Consider the following 18,950-nt stretch of genomic DNA (forward strand, 5'->3'; position numbering starts at 1 on the left):
CCACTTCACCATTCTATTCACTTGTCCAGGTAGTCGATGAACTCTTAGATCTGGACAGAGAACTCAAGTGACTGTTAACCTGTGTAAGCACTGGGAAGTAGTCATGCGAATCTCCAGTGAGTGCTGTGTTACAAACTGTTCATGTCTAACCTTCACAGGGTTTCACTTAACAAATTCAAATTGGTATTCAGCCAAACACTCATGGTAACCCCTAATCACATTTCTGGAGCTCTTAGGTACATAGCTCTTTCTTTAGGCATACAGCTTCAGTCTGTAACTGCTTTCACTTTCCTTAACTCAGATTTCTCAATTTTCAAGTCAACAAAATAGATAATCTCTACTAAGGTGTCCTCTTCCTACTCTATAATTCAGAAATCATCCCATGGCAAAAATTCAAGACAATGTCTGAAAACACACATCCCGTAATCACCCTGCTTGTAATTCCAAACTATCTTGCCAACTCTGCATTGCCTCATTACAGTCTAGATATTTGAAAACAAAGCTTTAGTAATCAGCTTCTCAGACAAAATATTCAGGCACAGATTTGCATGAAATACTTAACCTTAGGGTTCGTTTAAAATGAAACAATCTGTGGTATTAAGAAATTAAAGATTGATGAAGGCAACTTCTGCAAACTCTGAAGTGCAACTTTCAGTTTGAGTATTATGATTTATAACCATGAAATCTTTTATTTTTTGTAGATTTAGCGACTGTAAATTCTGTAAGTCATCAAAAGATAAACCATTGAAATAAATGACTTGGGGCCATCTATATTAGCTACACACAGCATAATATACTAGAAGATCACGTGAACGTAGAAGAAAATCTTAAGGTGCATCTCATTTTCTCCACAATATGCACTGTTTTCTCACCTATACAACAGGATATAATTGACAAGAAAAAAAAAAAAAGCTTTGGCCCACTTTGAGTCTGTCTGACTATGGCGGCCCAGATTAACTGTGGGAATTCCACAGAAATGCTAAAAGGACTCCTGTAAAGGGGTTAACAAAGTACCTGACTCAGTATCTTTAATTTTTTTAAGAAATTTAAGAGAAACAAAGCAAAGACTTAGACAACATCAAATAAATATTAGCAAGCTTCTGGTTTATGCAGAACTGAGATTACCGGATGGAAGGGCTGAGAGGTTGGGGGGAGGGGGGATGGGGGGGGGCTTCAAGGGAGGGAAGAAGTGACTCCAAGTAAGTTTCGCTTAGAAATTCAGATTGGTATTCTGCCAAACACTACAAGTCTTGGGGACACTTTTGGTGATGGTACAGGTTTTTGCAAGTCCAAAAACTGTATTGTAAGCAAATTACCTAAACCATAATAAAACTAAAAAAAAAAAAAAACCTAAGATGTTAGTACAAATCAAGAAATAAGAGCTAGATCGCATAAAAAGAAAAAAGGGGGGAGGGGAAAGTCAGCTTCTAGAAGGAAGGAGGAAGCAAAGAAGGAAAGTTGTAAAAAGGTCTCATAATAATGAAGCCAAACAATAATCTTACCTATATTTGTCATAATGAGATCAACAGTTATCTTACTGTTGCAGTACTTATAATATCTGTATCCCCGTATGCTTGTTCAGAAATTGCTAAGCTTGCAGAAAAAAAATTCTCTACGCTTTATGTATGGAACTGTCGGGTATACAATATACAAGTTTTTTTATTAAGCCTTAAACTTCCCTTCCCCCCCCTCTCTCATTAAAATTCTATAGCAGGTCAGGGACACAGCTCAAAGGACTAGTGGGCAAACCAGACAGGCAAGCACAGATTTCATCCAGGCACTGAATGGTTCCCCAAGCACCACTAGAAGAGTGAGCAAGACTGGATGGGGTCAGAATAAAACAAACATGAGCTGGAGGGATAGCACAGCGGGTAAGGCATTTACCTTGCATGCGACCAACCAGGGTTCGATTCCCAGCAACCCATATGTGCCCCCCCCCCCGCCCCGCCCCGAGCACCACCAGGTGTAATTCCTGAGTGCTTGAGCCAGGAGTAACTCCTGTGCATCACTGGGTGTGACCCAAAAAGGAAAAAAATAATAATAATAAAACAAACAAGAATACAATTTAAAAAAATACATATCCTCTAGACCAAATGCTTACTGGCATGTATCACCCTATATAAGTGCATTAAAACCTACAAAAATCCCCAAATATAACCTGCTAAAAAAGCAAACAGGAATGCTTATATATGCTAAAGAAAGAAAAATGTAAAAATCTTGTAGAAATACAGGGCATTTATGAAAGTAGCCAGAATTCACTTTCTTTGGATAGGGAACTAATGCAGAGTATCTTACATTAAGGAAAAAACATGTAAACCAATAGGAATTAAAATCCACTAACGACACTGATATAACTTTCTCCCCCTTCCTTCTTAACTCTTAAAGAGGATCCATTATTATCCAAAGAATTTTAATCCCAAACCTCCTAAGAAAATGTGTGTGCTCACACTTGAATGAAGGCATAAAATGGATTTTAAAAATCTGTATTTCTTAGTTCCAAGAAAGACTCTAGAAAGACCACTTGGCAATTGCAGTAATTTACAGTAATTCAAAACACATTACTAGTAAAGCTTTCAGAGCCCCGGAGCAATATTCCTGGAATAGAAGCTCACCAAGAATATAGGTGAATGCTAATGTTAGCTTACAGCCCAAAAGTAAACGCACTATCTTAAATCCTGGGGAGGTGAAGGACCACACAATCTTATTCACCATATTCAGCACACCCAGTATCAATCACTATTCCCCAAGAACACTGAGTTATGCTATCAATGAGCACTCTTCAGTCTGAAAAGCCAATGAAAAAAACACCAGTTGACTTTCGAGGGAATAAACTCTCAAGAAATCTTTCAAAAAGATATCAATCCTGAAGAACAATAGTTCGAGGCATCTCAAATATTCTATGCTGTGCCTACAACAGCCATACAAAATCTAAAGGAGAAAATCTACAGGAGTAAACAGCTCAAGATGCTTAACAATGCCCATTGAAGACTTCAGAGACTACTCAGTATTTTGATCTAGAGTATACCTTCTTTTCTTTAAAAAAAAAAATTATCTTTCTCAGCATTCTGCACTAATACATCTCAAATCCACCAAAACTAATCAAGATACCTACATAATATGAATTTCGTTCTCTCCTTCTCCCAAGTAAATTCTTATCTGATAAACTCCATTCTTCCAAACTGACATCTTCAACATCTCCCGCTCCAATGTGTTGCCATCGCTAAAGTATTAAGACTTTTCCTTCTTAAAAAACTTTTTCTGAAAAAGCATAGAAGTCCTGGAGTATATTGTCCTCGATTGCTGCAATCGCTTTATTCTTACTCTACGTTTACGTCTCTTCAATTCACTCTCTGCCCCATTACCTCTTTCTACTGCTGCTGTCCCCGTATTTAATGAAATTCCTATACCTAAATTCAGGATTACATTTCATTTAACTAATCGTCTTGCTTTGCGTCATACTATCAATGCCCTCCCTGAAAAAAATCTCTTTGTTTTAAGCACCTTCCTCCTTCCTGGCTTTCTGTGTGTTACTGGTCTTACCATTACTCTTTCATGACCTTTATTTGGAGATGCTGGACACAGGATTCTCAGGCACTTTTCTGTTTCTTACTCTGAAAAATCTCTCCAGCTCTAAACCCAAGGTTTCTTCTATTACCTGAACTACTTTCAAATTTCAGTTCTGGTTATCAACCAACACTGTTTTTTCCCTTGCTAATCCTGTTATCTCAGTTCTTTCCCCCACGGATTTAGCTCCTATTCTCACCCAGGGTTCTCCAAGCCCATGAACATTCCTCGAGCTAAGGCTAATATTCTTTTCAGCTGAATCATAAAAACCTTCTCAACTAGTCTTACTAATGACCCCCACTCTTCTCAAATCCACACTACACCCAAACTAATTATCTAAACATAATCTGATCATTTCAATTCCCTTCAAAGGCTTCCCTGTGTTTTACCTGGCAATTATGTGAAGATTCTGTTTGTTGCTGCTGTCCTTGTGGACGGGGTGCCTGGACACTACCAGCTGTGCCTGTGCTCGGCGCTATGCCGGGCTAAGTAAACCATCAAATCTGGTCCAATAATTTCTCAACGCACCACACCCAGCTAGACATTCTGTGAAGCCCCTGAAGCTCTCTCAGGATCTAAAACCAGCTATGCTCAGGGCCAGAGATTTAAGGTGAAGGGAAGGGGAGCGTTAAAGGGTTAAAGGGTACAGGGATTAAGACGCTTACCTTAAATGGACCAGACCCCTACTCAATCCCCAACAACAAACACAGTCCCCTGAACTCCTACCTACAAGAGTGACCCCTGAGCATTGTGTGACAGGACTATGTTCTGAGCACTGGTAGATGTGACCTCAATTCCCAAACAAAAATAAAATAAAATAGCCATGTTCTTTTTCCATCCTGTGCTACAAATTTGTCTAGCGATGCCCTATCCGACCTGAGACCTCATTCTGTAACTTACTCTGAGGTGCAGTCTTTCATATATCCTGCCAAGGAAATCTCTTACATACATCTCTAACACCCCAAACTTTCCTTTCACAAATATTTCTCCTGCCAAACTGTAATTAAGTCTTACTGCTTATCACTGCACCCAACACTTTGCAAACTACGTTCAAAAATAAGTGTTCAGTATTACAAAATGAGTAAATATATCAATGCTGAATTAACTAAGCAGCATATTCAAGAGTGTCTTTTTGTTCCTTTCAGATTCCATTTATTTGCTGAGTGGTGTTTGCTTCACTTCTCTTTTAACTTTCAAAGTTCAGATCCCATGGAAGTGTAACGTGCACACATCTCATGCTTATAACACTCAAGGGCTTAGAGCAGATGGGAAGAGAGACCGATAGTATAATGAAATATACTATATTTCAATATTTCAGCAAAACTAGCTGAAACATTGAAAATTACCTAATAGTGACACCTGTGTATTTTAAACAGCATAGTAAAATTAAAAGATCAGAACTGAATTTCAATTGTGATTTCACCACTTAATGGTTAAATCATCCATTACAATTCTTTATCTTAAAAATAGGAAAGACACTAACCTCCATCAAGTGTTATAAGAACTTAAATTGGAGGCAGTACTTTAAAATTTCTCTGTCACCACAAAAAACTATTAACTGAACATCAATATATCACTTTTTATTAACTGGTTGTAATGAGTATACATAGTCAGAGACAGACATAAATAAGGAATAACGGCAAATGCTTCAGAGAAGAAAGTGAAGAAGGGATGATTTTTCTGCTGCTTTAAAGACAGGTACTAGGAAAGGCCTCTCTGAAAAGATGACTTATATGAACAATCTGAACTCAGACTCAGAACTAGAGGTATCTTAAGAACAAGAAGTCAGGCAAAGGTATACGAGAAGTAGAAAGACTTAAGACAGGAGTGTTCTTGACACCTTTCAAAGAAGAAAAAATATTTTTAAAAAAATGTGAATGGAAGAGAAAGTAGGAAATGAAGTCATGGGGAATAAGGACATTTGTCATATGGGGGTGCCAGAATAAATAAAGTTTAGTAGTTCATTTTTGTTTTGTTTGTGGGGGGGGGGGGGACAGGAGGGCCACAAGGGATAGAATCAGGGTCGATCAAATAAGCAGCAAGTGCCTTAAACCCAGCATTACCTCTCCTGTCTGCTAGTGGCTGATTTCAAAACATGTTCCCTTTTTTGTAAGTAAAATGCTAGTGGAGGGTAGATAGAACATTCAATAATGAGAAAATGGCAAATAACAAGCTATTGCACTTATACAACAATAGGTAATTTACACCAGGGTAACAGCTATTAGAGGTGGTAAAAGATAATAGAACTTGGTACATTTTTTCAGTAGGTGGCAAAATCCATTAATGAATCAAGTATAGGGTGTAAAATTAAAAATAAGAGTAAAAGATGAATCTAATCTTTTTGTCTAGGTAAAAGACTAGCTAACTCAAATGAGAAAGGCTGACTATCATTACAACAGATCTGGGGCATAGAAAAGAGCAGATGATCAGTTTACACCATAAGACCTAATATAGAATAAGAAATCCCAACAACAGAAGACAAAACCAGACACTAGCTTTTAGAGAAAATGGAAAGCAAACACCACTCAGCAAATAAATGGAATCTGGAAGGAACAAAAACACACTCTAAGAGCTAAGTATATATGACCAAAAGACAATTTTTTTACATTTTTCAGTTACAGAAACAGAAACAACACTTTGCTCTTCATAAAATTGAAAACTGGAGAGCTTATATACAAAATACTGATAAAATACCAATTTTCCACATTTCAACTGTTTTTAAAAAGTGCTTTTTAGAACTATTTTAACTATGGGACTCAATAAACCCCAAGGAACTAAATATATTACTCAAGAAAGCTCAGGTACCATTGTTTAATTATTGTCTAGATTTAGATTATCTTCTCGGCAGTAGTATTTACAGTTTAACTAGTTAAACCAAAAACATCTCATATATGTCATTTACAGAAAGGAGCAGAAGGGCATAGCTATTAAATAAAATGGAGTATAAGAATAAGTTATGTCAAATGAAAAAATCAAATGTGTATGTGATACTACAATATTGCAAGGAAACAATGATATAATGCAATCAACTATATACTTCTAACAGCTACGAGAAACATTTTCCTAACCAAAATAACTGTTATACTTTGTTAAAACACAGAATGTACACATTCTTTAAGTCATAATGCATGAAATCAAGCTTGAAACTACTTTTACTGCTAAAGTTCTAATAAATTCTATCATAAGAAGTAGAATCAAACTTAAAACTTAACTACTCTTGCCAGTAAAATTCTTATAAAGCATTTACTTTCTAGCATTTAAATCAATATATAAAACTTTCTGCCCAAAAATTAGTTTAGGAAGAAAAAAAAGAAATTACAGTCTATTTCAACCACTGACATCTTACCCCATAATCACAAAGCTCCACATTTAGAATGTACTATTATTGTAAAGAGGTTAAGTAAGCAAGGAAGTACATTTTTAACAGATATCATTTTGCAAATGCAGTTACTAAAATTCAAAAGGATGGACTAGGTCAAATATATATACTTTAAAAAGTACCAACTATAACAAAATTTGATGCTTTTGCTCTGTGTGGACTTTAAAATGTTAACACACTATAAGGGTTCAGTTAACATAACAACGTGAAGATCATCTTAATTCAAATTTAACTCATACTAAATTTTAAAGTGAAAATATTAGAAGGGTTTGAGGACATAGCTCAACGGAAGAATGACTCTGACTAAACTTTACATTTTTTAAAAAGTGGTATTAGCTAGAAGCTGTGCAAAAGAAAACAGTGACTTTTAAGTATTAGATTATTTGGTGTCTTATTTCACAAGTTTACAGTAGAACCTCCGGTAAGTTTAGAATCTTAAAAGTTTCGAACCTTAAAAGTTTCAATCTCCCAGCAATACCACTCCTGGGAATATATCCCAGAGAGGCAAAAATGTATAGTCGAAGTGACATCTGCACTTGTTTGTTCATTGCAGCACTCTTTACAATAGCCAGAAACTGGAAGAAACCTGAATGCCCAAGAACAGATGACTGGTTAAAGAAACTTTGGTACATCTACACAATGGAGTACTATGTAGCTCTTAGAAAAGATGAAGTCATGAAATTTACATACAAGTGGTACAATATGGAAAGTATCATGCTAAGCGAAATGAGTCAGAAAGAGAGGGATAGACATAGAAAGATTGCATTCATCTGGGGGATATAAAGTAACAAAGTATGAGATTAATACCCAAGAATAGCTGAGATCAGCACCAGGAGGATTACTCCATAACTTAGAGGCCAGCCGGGTATCCTTGAGGAAAGGGCAGTTCAGATAGAGAAGGGAGCACCAAATAAAGAGTGTTTGGAGGATCCTCCCAGGAGGGGAGATACATGTCGAAAGTAGACTATGGACTGAACATGTTTGCCACTCAATGCCTCTTTTGCACCACAACACCCAAAAGGAGAGAGAGAACACAGGGGATAGCCCTGCCACAGAGGCAGGTGGGGATGGGGGGATGGGGGTGGGGGGATATTATCCATGGTGGTGGAAAATGGGCACTGGTGGAGGGATGGGTATCTGATCATTGTATAACCGAAACCCAAGCACAAAAAATTGTAAATCTACAACTGGAAAAAAAAACAAAAAAACAAAAAAAAATTTAAAAAAAAAGTTTCAATCTTTTTTAAATTAAAAAACATATATACATAGAGAACACTTAAAAATGAGAGCACACTTGGGGCTGGAGAGATAGCACAGCGGGTAGGGCGTTTGCCTTGCACACGGCCAATCCGGGTTCTATTCCCAGCATGTCATATGGTCACCGGAGCACCGTCAGGAGTAACTCCTGAGTGAGTAGCCCCTGTGCCTGTGCATCGCCAGGTGTAACCCAAAAAGCCAAAAAAAAAAAAAAAAAGAGAGAGCACACTTGAAAAATGAACACTTGAGGTCAGGGGTTGTAGCTTGGTGATAAAATGTATGCCTTTACACTCCCACCAGGAGTGATCCCTGAGTATAGTGCCAGGAGTAAGTCCTGAGCATCACCAGGTTTAGCAAAATAATAATAATAATATTAATAATGATTAAATAAAGTATTTTCCCCTAACAGAGCAAAGCATAGAACAGAAGCAAGTGTTCTGGCACATCTTTTTATCTACTAATTTTTGAAACATGAGAATGTATTAACTATTAAAATATATATGAAAAACGTAAGGTTTTATTCATGACTATAATATGTACTTTTTAAGATGTTTGTTTTCATCCACGTTTTCACCTTCCTGCAATGCCAGGAATCTCGTGCATGTAAAGCATTACTTCACTCTTAAGCGGAACCACACCAACAATAGCACATTCATCCATTTCTTAATGTAGATTATGAATCAAGAAATATTAAAAACAATATTTTCACCTACCTATATAATCAAGATGACATTTCAAATTTAGAACAGGCATCCACAACTGCTGAATGACTAAATTCCTGATTTTGTTTTAAGAGCACAATACTCTATGACAGTAAGCAAGCTAACCAAGAACAAGAGATGTATGTACTCTCACCTGGAACGCTGGAGTGATAGCACAGCGGTAAGGCAAACGCCCTACCAACATGGCCGACCCGAGTTCGATTCCTCCGCCCCTCTCGGAGAGCCCGGCAAGCTATGAGAGTATTCGATATGCCAGACACAGTAACAACAAAGTCTCCAATGGAGACGTTACTTGGAATAATTATACCCCAGAAAACAAATGGTATAATCAACTGGCATGAGGATTTCCTGATGTATTATATAAATTATGAAGTTTTAACTTACACCACTCCTGTAAGTGTTAGAACTATTAAAAAGCATGTAAATGACATAAAAGAAAATATAAAATTATAAAATAGTTTGTTGTTCTTTAGTCCAGATGTCTCACAATATAGACATTATCAAACTGTACACTAAAACAAATATAACATTAATGATGTAATTTTTATAGCATTTTCCCCCCCCCCAGAAGTCTACATAAAAAAGGAAAAGGCAAAGGGAAACAAAACAAAAAGAAACGTAGAAGGTATTATTCACGATAAGATAATTACGGTCAAAAGATACTGTTTACAGTTCTAATGCTTCCCGCAATATTTCTAAGATGAACACTTGAGAACTTAGTTCTTTATAAAGAGGGAAAGTAATCCATTTAGAACATTCTTCCCCATTATTCTTTTATCGATATGCAAGGAACACTCAGATCATTTTACTCACTGTCCACCATAATGACGCATGCTTTGAGGTCCTCTATTTGTTCTGCCCTGCAAATGTTTCTAACAGAGGCTTCTAGACTGGAGGGTTCTATAACCTCACAAAACTAGCACACTGCTTAGCATTTTGAAGAATTAAGAAATGTCGCTTGGAGCTGGAGAGACAGCTCTTTCCTTCAAAATAAAGCCAATTTAGAGATAGCTCAAGGGCTAGAGCACATAATCAGCATGCATGAGGACTGTGTTCAAGCTCGGGTACCACGAAGTCCCCCCAAAGTACCACCAAAAGGAGAACCCAAGCACAGAGCTAGAAATAGTTCGATAGTCACCCACAAACAAAAATATTCATCCAGTTAAGCTGGTTTCTACTTCTTCCTTAGTTTATGCACTGCATTCTAAAAATCTGGGTGAAATTTAAACGATTCATACCAACCTAATTAATAGCTTTGCTCTCTTATTGTCATTAGAGTTGACTCCTAAAATTCTTAGCAGAAAATTTAGAGTGATTTATGGCTAACTGGTATCAAATTTCATCCAATATTCCTGGGTTTATTATAGCACTGTAGCACTGTCCTCCCATTGTTCATTGATTTGCACGAGTAGGCACCAGTAATGTCTCCACTGTGAGACTGCCTACTGTTTTTGGCATATCGAATACGCCACGGGTAGCTTGCCAGGCTTTGCCGTGTGGGCGGGATAATCTCAGTAGCTTAACACGCTCTCCAAGAGGGACTGGGCAACGAAACCCGGTTGGCCGCATGCAAGGCAAACACCTTACCCACTATGCTATAGTTTATTATATACTGTTTAATTATGTGGTGTTTACCTAGTACTGATTTCCTACAACAAATTAATAGTATTTTACTACTGTGAAAACAAATGTATTTTTCTGTCACTTGCTAAAAATCCCAGTCTTGTCTTCAACTTTCCAGAAATTGAATTCAGGCCACTTTCCCCATGTCCATCACAATCTGCTGATAACACTGAGATGATAATACATTTTAAGCTCTCACTCCGTAAGAGCATAATATAAAAACAATTAGACAATACATGGCTATAATGTATGGATAATTAAAGTAATAAAACTTAAATTCCCTTCAAAATAAGCATCTTCAATTAGTCATTTCATCACAACTATGGCTGATGGGCTTCAAAATGAAATCACAGTAGATTAAACCATTCCAGGCAGTAAAGAGGAATCAGAGGTAGTCAGAGAAGAGGTTAGATAGAGGGCAAAGAGAAATACAAGAATGGGTGAAGGAGGACTGTGTTTCTGTGTGAGTGTGTACATTTCTCCTATCTATTTTTAAGGTTGAGAAGCAAAAATACACACTCAGATCTCAAAGGACTATCCCTCTCTAAAAAGAACCAACACTGTTCAGGTAAGTGATCACTTAGAGGGCTGGAGTAAGAAAAATCTTTTAACAGAAGTTTAGAAAGGCTCAAAAATGAAGAACATATTTAAAAAGACAGTAATGAGTCATAATGACAAAAAAGCACATCTATGATTGTCCAGAGTCAGAAAAAAGATAGACAAGAGAACATAAGACTATTCTGTTGTGATGAAAATGCAGTGGAAAGACGTTGGGATAGAAATTTACTAGAATTTTTACATATATTATAGTAGTGGGTTACATGGATTTATACATCTGTCAAACTCATGTTTTTATAAACCGTTTATTATAAAAACCAATTGTATTTCCAGGGGCTGCAGTGATAGCAGAGTGGGTAGGACGTTTGCCTTGCACGCGGCCAACCCGGGTTCAATCCCGGGCATCTCATACGGTCCCCCAAGCATCACCAGGAATAATTCCTGAGTGCAAAGCCAGGAGGAACGCCTGAGCATTCCCGGGTGTGACCCAAAAAGCAAAAAAAAAAAAAAAAAAAAAAAAACACACACAATTATATTTCCAATAAGGTTGACTTTAAGTCACAAGAACTACTTTGAAAGTGTCTTCATACGCCAAACAAGACAGAATCAAAATAATGATAGCAATAGGTAAAACCAGTGAATAGAATAAAATAAGACAAAATTCACTGAGGAGTCCACACAAACTAAGAAACTGTATGATAGAAAAGTTCTTCAAAAAATAAAGTCAAATAATTAACAGATGAAAAACAGAGTCAGATAAACATCATTTAGTAACTATCGTTTAGTAATTAAGTGACGCAAGCAAATTTTATCCATTGATGTAAAAACAACTGAGTGAAAATTTGATGGAGCATAGAATATTTTTCAGCTTGCTTCCTTCTTTTTTCCTAATCGTTAATTTTTTTTATTGATTCACAGTGAAATACAGTTACAAAGTTGTTCATAATTGAGTTTCAGTCATACAGTGTTCCAACACCTGTCCTGTCCCTCAACCAGTGTGCATTTCCCACCACCAATCTCTCCCCTTCTCCCTCCCCTCCCTTCCATTTCCCTGTCCTCCTGTCCCCTCCTCTCCCTCCCCCCCCTCAACTCCCTTCCACCTCTTTGGCCATTATGGTTTGCAATACAGATACTGAAAGGTTATCATGTATACCCCTTTATGTACTTTTCAACACTCAGTTCTTGTCCAAGAGTGATCATTTCCAACTATCATTGTCATATTGGTTCCTTCTCTATTGAAACACAGTCTTGAACATTTTTATCAATAATAAGTATAAAAGAAAACATCCAATCTCATCAGAAAATGGGGTGAAGAAAGCAACAGAAACTATCTCAAGGAAGAAATACATGAATGGCCAAAAGACACATGAGAAAATGCTCTACATCACTAATCATCAGGGAGATTCAGATCAAAACAACAATGAGATATCGTCTCACACCAAAGAGACTGGCCCACATCCAAAAGAATAAAAGCAACCGGTGTTAGCGCAGATGTGGCGAGAAAGGGACCCTCCTTCACTGCTGGTGGGAATGCAGACTGGTTCAGCCCTTTTGGAAAACAGCATGGACGATTCTCAAAAAATTAGAAATTGAGCTCCTATTTGACCCAGCAATACCACTTCTGGGAATATATCCCGGAGTGGCAAAAAAAGTATAGTCAAAATAACATCTGCACTTGTACGTTCCTTGCAGCACTGTTTACAATAGCCAGAATCTGGAAAAAAGCTGAACTGGGACCCATGGGGATGGATGACGGGCACTGGTGGAGGGATGGGCACTTGATCATTGTATAACTGAAACCCAAGCACAAAATTTGTAAGCCTGTAACTGTACCTCATGGTTTTTCACTAATAAAAAAAGAAAAAAAAAAAGAAGAAAATGGAATTATGTGACTTGTAAGTTTTATTAAATTTTAAGAACTTTAAAAAAAAAAAAAAAAAGCTGAGTGCCCGAGAACAGATGACTGGTTAAAGAAACTTTGGTACACCTACACAATGGAATACTATGCAGCTGATACAAAAAATCAAGTCATGAACTTTACATATAAGTGGATAAACATGGAAAGTATCATACTAAGTGAAATGAGTCAGAAAGAGAGGAACAGACAGACATTAAAAGATTGCATTCATCTGTGGAATATAAAGTAACAGAATGGAAGACTAACACCCAAGAATATTAGCGATCAGTACAAGGAGGTTTGCTCCAAGGCTTCTGGAAGCCGGTCTCACATACTGAGGGAAAAGGCATCTCAGATAAAGGAACACCAAGTAAAGTGTGGTTGGAGGACCTGCTCGGGATGGTAGATGCGTGCTGAAAGTAGACGATAGATCAAACACGATGGCATTCAATACCTCTATTGCAAACCACAACACCCAAAACGAGAGAGAGAACAAAAGGGAATGCCCTGCCACAGAGGCAGGGTGGAGTGGGGGGTATGGGGTGGGGGGGTGAGAGGGCTACCGGAATCATTGGTGGTGGAGAATGGACACAGGTGGAGGGATGGGTACTCGAGCATTGTACTACTGCAACACAAGCACGAAAATATGTAAATCTGTACCTCATGATGATCCTGTAGCAATGTAGCACAATCCTCCCATTGTTCATCGATTTGCTCGAGCAAGCACCAGTAACGTCTCCTTTGTGAGCCTTGTTACCGGTTTTGGCATATTGAATACGCCATGGGGAGCTTGCCAGGCTCTGCCACGCGGGCGGGATACTCTTATTAGCTTGCTGGGCTCTCCGAGAGGGATGGAGGTATCAAACCTGGGTCGACTGTGTGCAAGGCAAATACCCCACCCACTGGGCTATCGCTCTAGCCCCAAATATTCCAATAAATAAATAAATAAATAAACTTGCTCTCCTAGTAGGAGAACTGGAAGGGGGAGTGGGCTTCAGCTGCAGATGGAAGTGAGTGTGTAGAAGCAAGACATTCAGCCGATTAGCGTCCCCACAACACAAGCAACAACAACGAAACTGCTAAAGGGAAAAACGGTCACATCAATAAGCAACACAGGGGCCGGGGCAATAGCACAGCAGGGCGGGCATTTGCCTTACACGTGGCTGACCCAGGTTCATCCCCGGCATCCCATAGGTGATTCCAGCGTGCAGAGCCAGGAGTCAGCCCTGAGCATAGCCAGGTGGGAACCAAAAAGCAAAATAAATAAGTAAATAAATAAATAAGCAATGCCAGCAACACCCTACCAGGCCGTTGAAGAACATTCTACAGGGCAGAGGTGAGGCCGGGTGGTGTGGGGGCGAGTGGAGTGACCTATCAGAGCTCCAGGCGCACGGGGGGGGGGGGGGGGGGGGGGAGAGAGACGGGGAGACAGTTAGCCCCCAGGGCCCAAGTCCACAGTGATTCACTAATAAAAAATTTAGAAGATAAATAAAAGTAAACTTACACTGGCACCACAGCTTTAACCTGGTGATCGATAGATACCGCCCATATTAAAACTACACAAGGTATTCTATGCCTCCTGATTCAATGTGATAATACATGAACTGAACCCAATCAAAAGAAAAAGCCATGTAGACATATTCTACAAAATAACTAATGACTGGTCAGTCTATGATAGTTTCTATCTAAACCCACACAAAGCTGTTCTGGTCTGTTCTCTGGTCATGCCCTCTTTTTCTCCATCTCCTTTCCACTTTCTTTCTTCTCCCAGCTTAGTATTAAATGGAAGTGAGGAAAGACAACAAAATGGGCAGGACAACAAAAACCAATCATATGCAAATAAGTCATGATTATGAAAAGATACAAGTTCAGTAGATTCTCAATCTTAAAAGTAGAACAAAAACTACACATAACTTTGGGAGTAATCTCAACAAGAACTTCTAGACACTATCAGTTCGGTTTAATACTACCATTTGTTAAACTTGAAATTATTTTATTTTTTTCCCTCTCTTACCATGAACAATATTGAGGCTTATGAGCGCACTGTCTACACATAACAACCTTAATACGGCTTTCCTACTGAATTTCAAAGTAATGCAAGTATTGCTAAAAGGAAGCAAACATAACTAGTTCTTCAAAACAAGTGAGAAATGACCTGTTTATAAGCTACATGAAATGTGGTATTTCGTTGAAAAATAAAAAGGGTGAAACCAGTAATTCTGAATATGCATTTTCCCCTCAATGTCTATGTATCTAACATCTATGAAGTTATCAATACTAGCTAATCCAAGCACAAATCCCTGAATAGCCTCAATTTTTCCATAAGGAGGTATACTTATCCTTGAATTAATACTTATGAATTTAATTACTCTTTTAAAGTAACTCAAAATTCCACATTTCATAAAAGAAAAACTAATGTGAATCTAAGGAATGAGAGCTAGTACCCCGGGTAAGGTGATGCTTGCACACAACCAACCAAGGTTGAGTCCTGGCACTAAATGTGGCCCCTCAACTCTGCCAGGAGTGATCTGAACACAAAGCCAGCCAGAAGTAAGCTCTAAGCACAACTGGGGATGGTCACAATGCATAAAACAACAAAATATGTGAATCAAACGTTGTGATAAAATTTGATTCATGTTTTTGAATGATGAATTTACTATTGAGTCTCTGAATGACACACTGTCACTGTCTGTCCTGTCCTCCCCGTTACTCATTGTTTGCTCAAGTGGGCACCAGTGACGTATCACCATTGTGAGACTTGTTTAAATGGCATTCTAGCTACATGAAGAAAACAAAATATAGTATGTAAATATGAAAATTAAATTTTTAATTTCAAAACTCTGAAAGTTCTGAAAGTTTAGGATTGACATAGACACGAGAAAGAAAAACATTCAATTTGCTTATTAATTCACTTTTAAGTCCTGTCAAAAGCTACCTTTTAATTTTGGGGAAGCCACAGCCAGCAGTGTCCCGCACTCAGGGACCACTCCTGGTGGGCTCAGAGGACCAATTGTGGTGTCTGGGATGGAATCAGGGTTGCCCACGTACAAGAGACCCTTACCTGTTATACTATCACTCCAAAAAAAACCTGCTTTTTAAAACTAGATAAACTGAAACTCACACTTCAAAATAGGAACAGAGTATTAGGAAATACAAAATAAACACTAACGCTTATTTAAATATTTTTCTATAGTCTACCTGAATCCTCCGGGGCTTCATGAGCTTCACCATCATCTGTTACCTCTATTTCCTTCACAAAATTTGAGGGAAATAATCCCACCTTGTTGTTCAGGGTTCCATTCCACCAGCCTTCTTCTACCTGAAAGAGTTCACGACTCAAAATCAGTAAAAATGTCTCTAAAGTGAAAGCAACCCATCTGAAAATGTACCTAATAAAGTGAATGAATAATCTATCTAAATCTGTAAGAAACATACCGGAGAAAATATTTTAAATAAATCTAAAGGAATTAAAAGCCATATATGGGATTAGCCATTTATTGAAAGCACTCTGCTACATTTCCAAACAAAGCCATGTAATCAAGTGGGATATAAGTCATCTATTAACTCAAGTGTTAATAGATAGATTTAGAGAAAGGAGTAGATCATTTATTTTTTTCTCTTTTAATTTTTGGGCAATACCCAGCTGTGCTCAGGGCTTACCCCTGTCCCTGTGCAGTACAATTCCAAGACCTCTGAGATCCTAAACAGTAAGAAATAAAGTCAAACAGAGAAGCTATAGAAAGGCTGCAGAGGCAGTCCCAGTTTCCAGTCTTTTGGGAAAATGTGGCAACGAAGAAGCCTTCGTAGGATTCCACCAGCAATTCGTTTTAATCTTTTCAGCTACAGCCCTCAGACCTGACAGAACAGAGATAAGCCATTCCAGCTCTGTCCTATTTGAATTCTTAGCTATGAAATGAACAAACAATAAAACAACTGTTCTTTGCCACTAAGTTTGGGGTGGCATGTTATGCAACAACTGCAATCTCGTATCTCATGTAATTCAATTTTTGTGTATGGAAAAATGGGAATAAAAATTCCCATGTTGGGGCCGGAGCGATAGCACAGCGTTTGCCTTGCACACAGCCAACCTGGGTTCGATCACTGGCACTTCATATGGTTCCCTGAGCAGCGCCAGGAATAATTCCTGAGTGCAGAGCCAGGTGTGACCCAAAAAGAAAAAAAAAAAATCCCAATGTTTAGAAATCTAAAGGAAATAATGTGAAATACGTATTACTTCAAAAATAAAGAAGAATAATTATAATGTTTAAAAGTGTTAGCACTCATTATTGCCACCGGGTGGCAATAAAACAAACCTGAATTCTGTATAAACACGCTGTAAGTTAACATAAATTTAAGTGGCAAATTACATGATACAATATAACAAATTTGAATTTTGTGAAAATTTTGTGAAAACCACTGTGAAAATGAGATATCTGACAATAAGGTCATAAAATTCCTTTAATGCAGATACAAAATGTATTATTTGTGTTGAGGGCTGGGGTGACAATGTAACAGATTGGGCGCTTGCCCAGACCAATCAAGTACTATCCCAGGCACCCCATATGGTCCTCCAAGCACCACCAGGAATCAGGAATGATCACTGAGTGCAGAACCAGAAATAATTCCAGAGTACTTGGAACAAAGCGTGGAACAGCCCTAAATAATAATTATTATTATTAAAATATATAAATAATAAATATTGATAAAATATACAAATAAAATAATGAAATATATTTTTGTGCTCGATTAGTATACGAATATAATATTCAAACAAGACTAAAACTTTCTAAAAGATTCTGTATCCCTTTGCTACTATTTTACTGCTCTGTACCTAAAAGAAGTTCAGATTTTTCTTTTTAAAGTCTTACTTAGGAGCCAGAGCTATAGTCTGCCCGACACCCAACAGACCCTGGTTTAATCACCTGCACCACATATGGCCTCTAAGCCCCACCAGGACTGATACCTGAGCACCGCACCAAGTGTAAGCCCTGAGCACAGCTATTTGTGACCCAAAACCAAAAAATAAGTAAGCAAAAGCCTTATCTTCATCCTTAGCTACATAGATGACAAGTTTTACATCAAAAAGATTTCTGCCCTAAAGGCAACACATGCAAATACAGCACATAGGTATGGTAGGGAACATCAAGTTTTAGTTCTCCAGGTAAGACCACCATAAATTATTATTTAAGAACTCTGTAAGTCTCTACCCTCAACCTTTTTCATTAAAAAAATATGAAACTGACAAAAGTTAACATAAATTATAAAGAATTTACTAACATCTGATCAATTGCTGCTTTACCTGTAATACATTTATTTTTTAATTATTTTCCTTACCTCTTCATTAATATCAATAATATCTCCCACTTTCAACTCCAGTTCATCCTCATTTTGTGGAATGTACTCAAACAGAACCTTACACTGACGTTTCTTGGTCTCTGAAGAAAGGAACAATTAAAAAAAATAAAAAGGGTTAAAAAGACCAGTAAAACAAATGATAGCACTTTTACATTTTGACATGTTCATTGCATAGAAATTATGCATTAAAACACGAGCATTCTAATCAAGTATGAACCATGAGTTCAGTTGGCTTCCCACCCTGCCCTCACACATCAAAAAAAAAATTAAAAAATTAAAACCAATTACAAATAAAATACATAACACCAAGATATAAAATCGATTTATCCATCTAATCCCATCAACTACACACCGCAGAGCCAGGTTCGATTCCTCCATCCTTCTCAGAGAGACCGGCAAGCTACCGAGAGTAGCTCGCCTGCACGGCAAAGCCTGGCAAGCTCCCTGTGACGTACTCGATATGCCAAACGCAGTAACAACAAGTCTCACAACAGAGATGTTACTGGGTCCGCTCAAGCAAATCGATGAACACCGGGAGGACCAGAGCTAGTGCTACACATAAAGAAAATATGCACTGCTAACTTTAAAACTAGAA

The 18,950-nt window shown here is 37.8% G+C and overlaps 1 protein-coding gene across 1 annotated transcript in view; it reads right to left on the reverse strand.

The window, feature by feature from the left end:
- CD2AP (CD2 associated protein) overlaps window positions 1-18,950 on the reverse strand; it is a 142,987-nt gene that overhangs the window by 52,284 nt on the left and 71,753 nt on the right. Inside the window, exons 4-5 of the mRNA XM_056126263.1 lie at window positions 18,335-18,435; window positions 16,199-16,319 (exon numbers count right to left, since the gene is read on the reverse strand). Coding sequence (XP_055982238.1) covers window positions 16,199-16,319; window positions 18,335-18,435 — 222 coding nt within the window. The remainder of the gene's footprint in view (window positions 1-16,198; window positions 16,320-18,334; window positions 18,436-18,950) is intronic.

This window comes from Sorex fumeus, unplaced genomic scaffold (genome assembly GCF_029834395.1).
Source record: "Sorex fumeus unplaced genomic scaffold, SorFum_2.1 ptg000061l, whole genome shotgun sequence".
In the NCBI taxonomy this organism is placed as follows: domain Eukaryota; kingdom Metazoa; phylum Chordata; class Mammalia; order Eulipotyphla; family Soricidae; genus Sorex; species Sorex fumeus.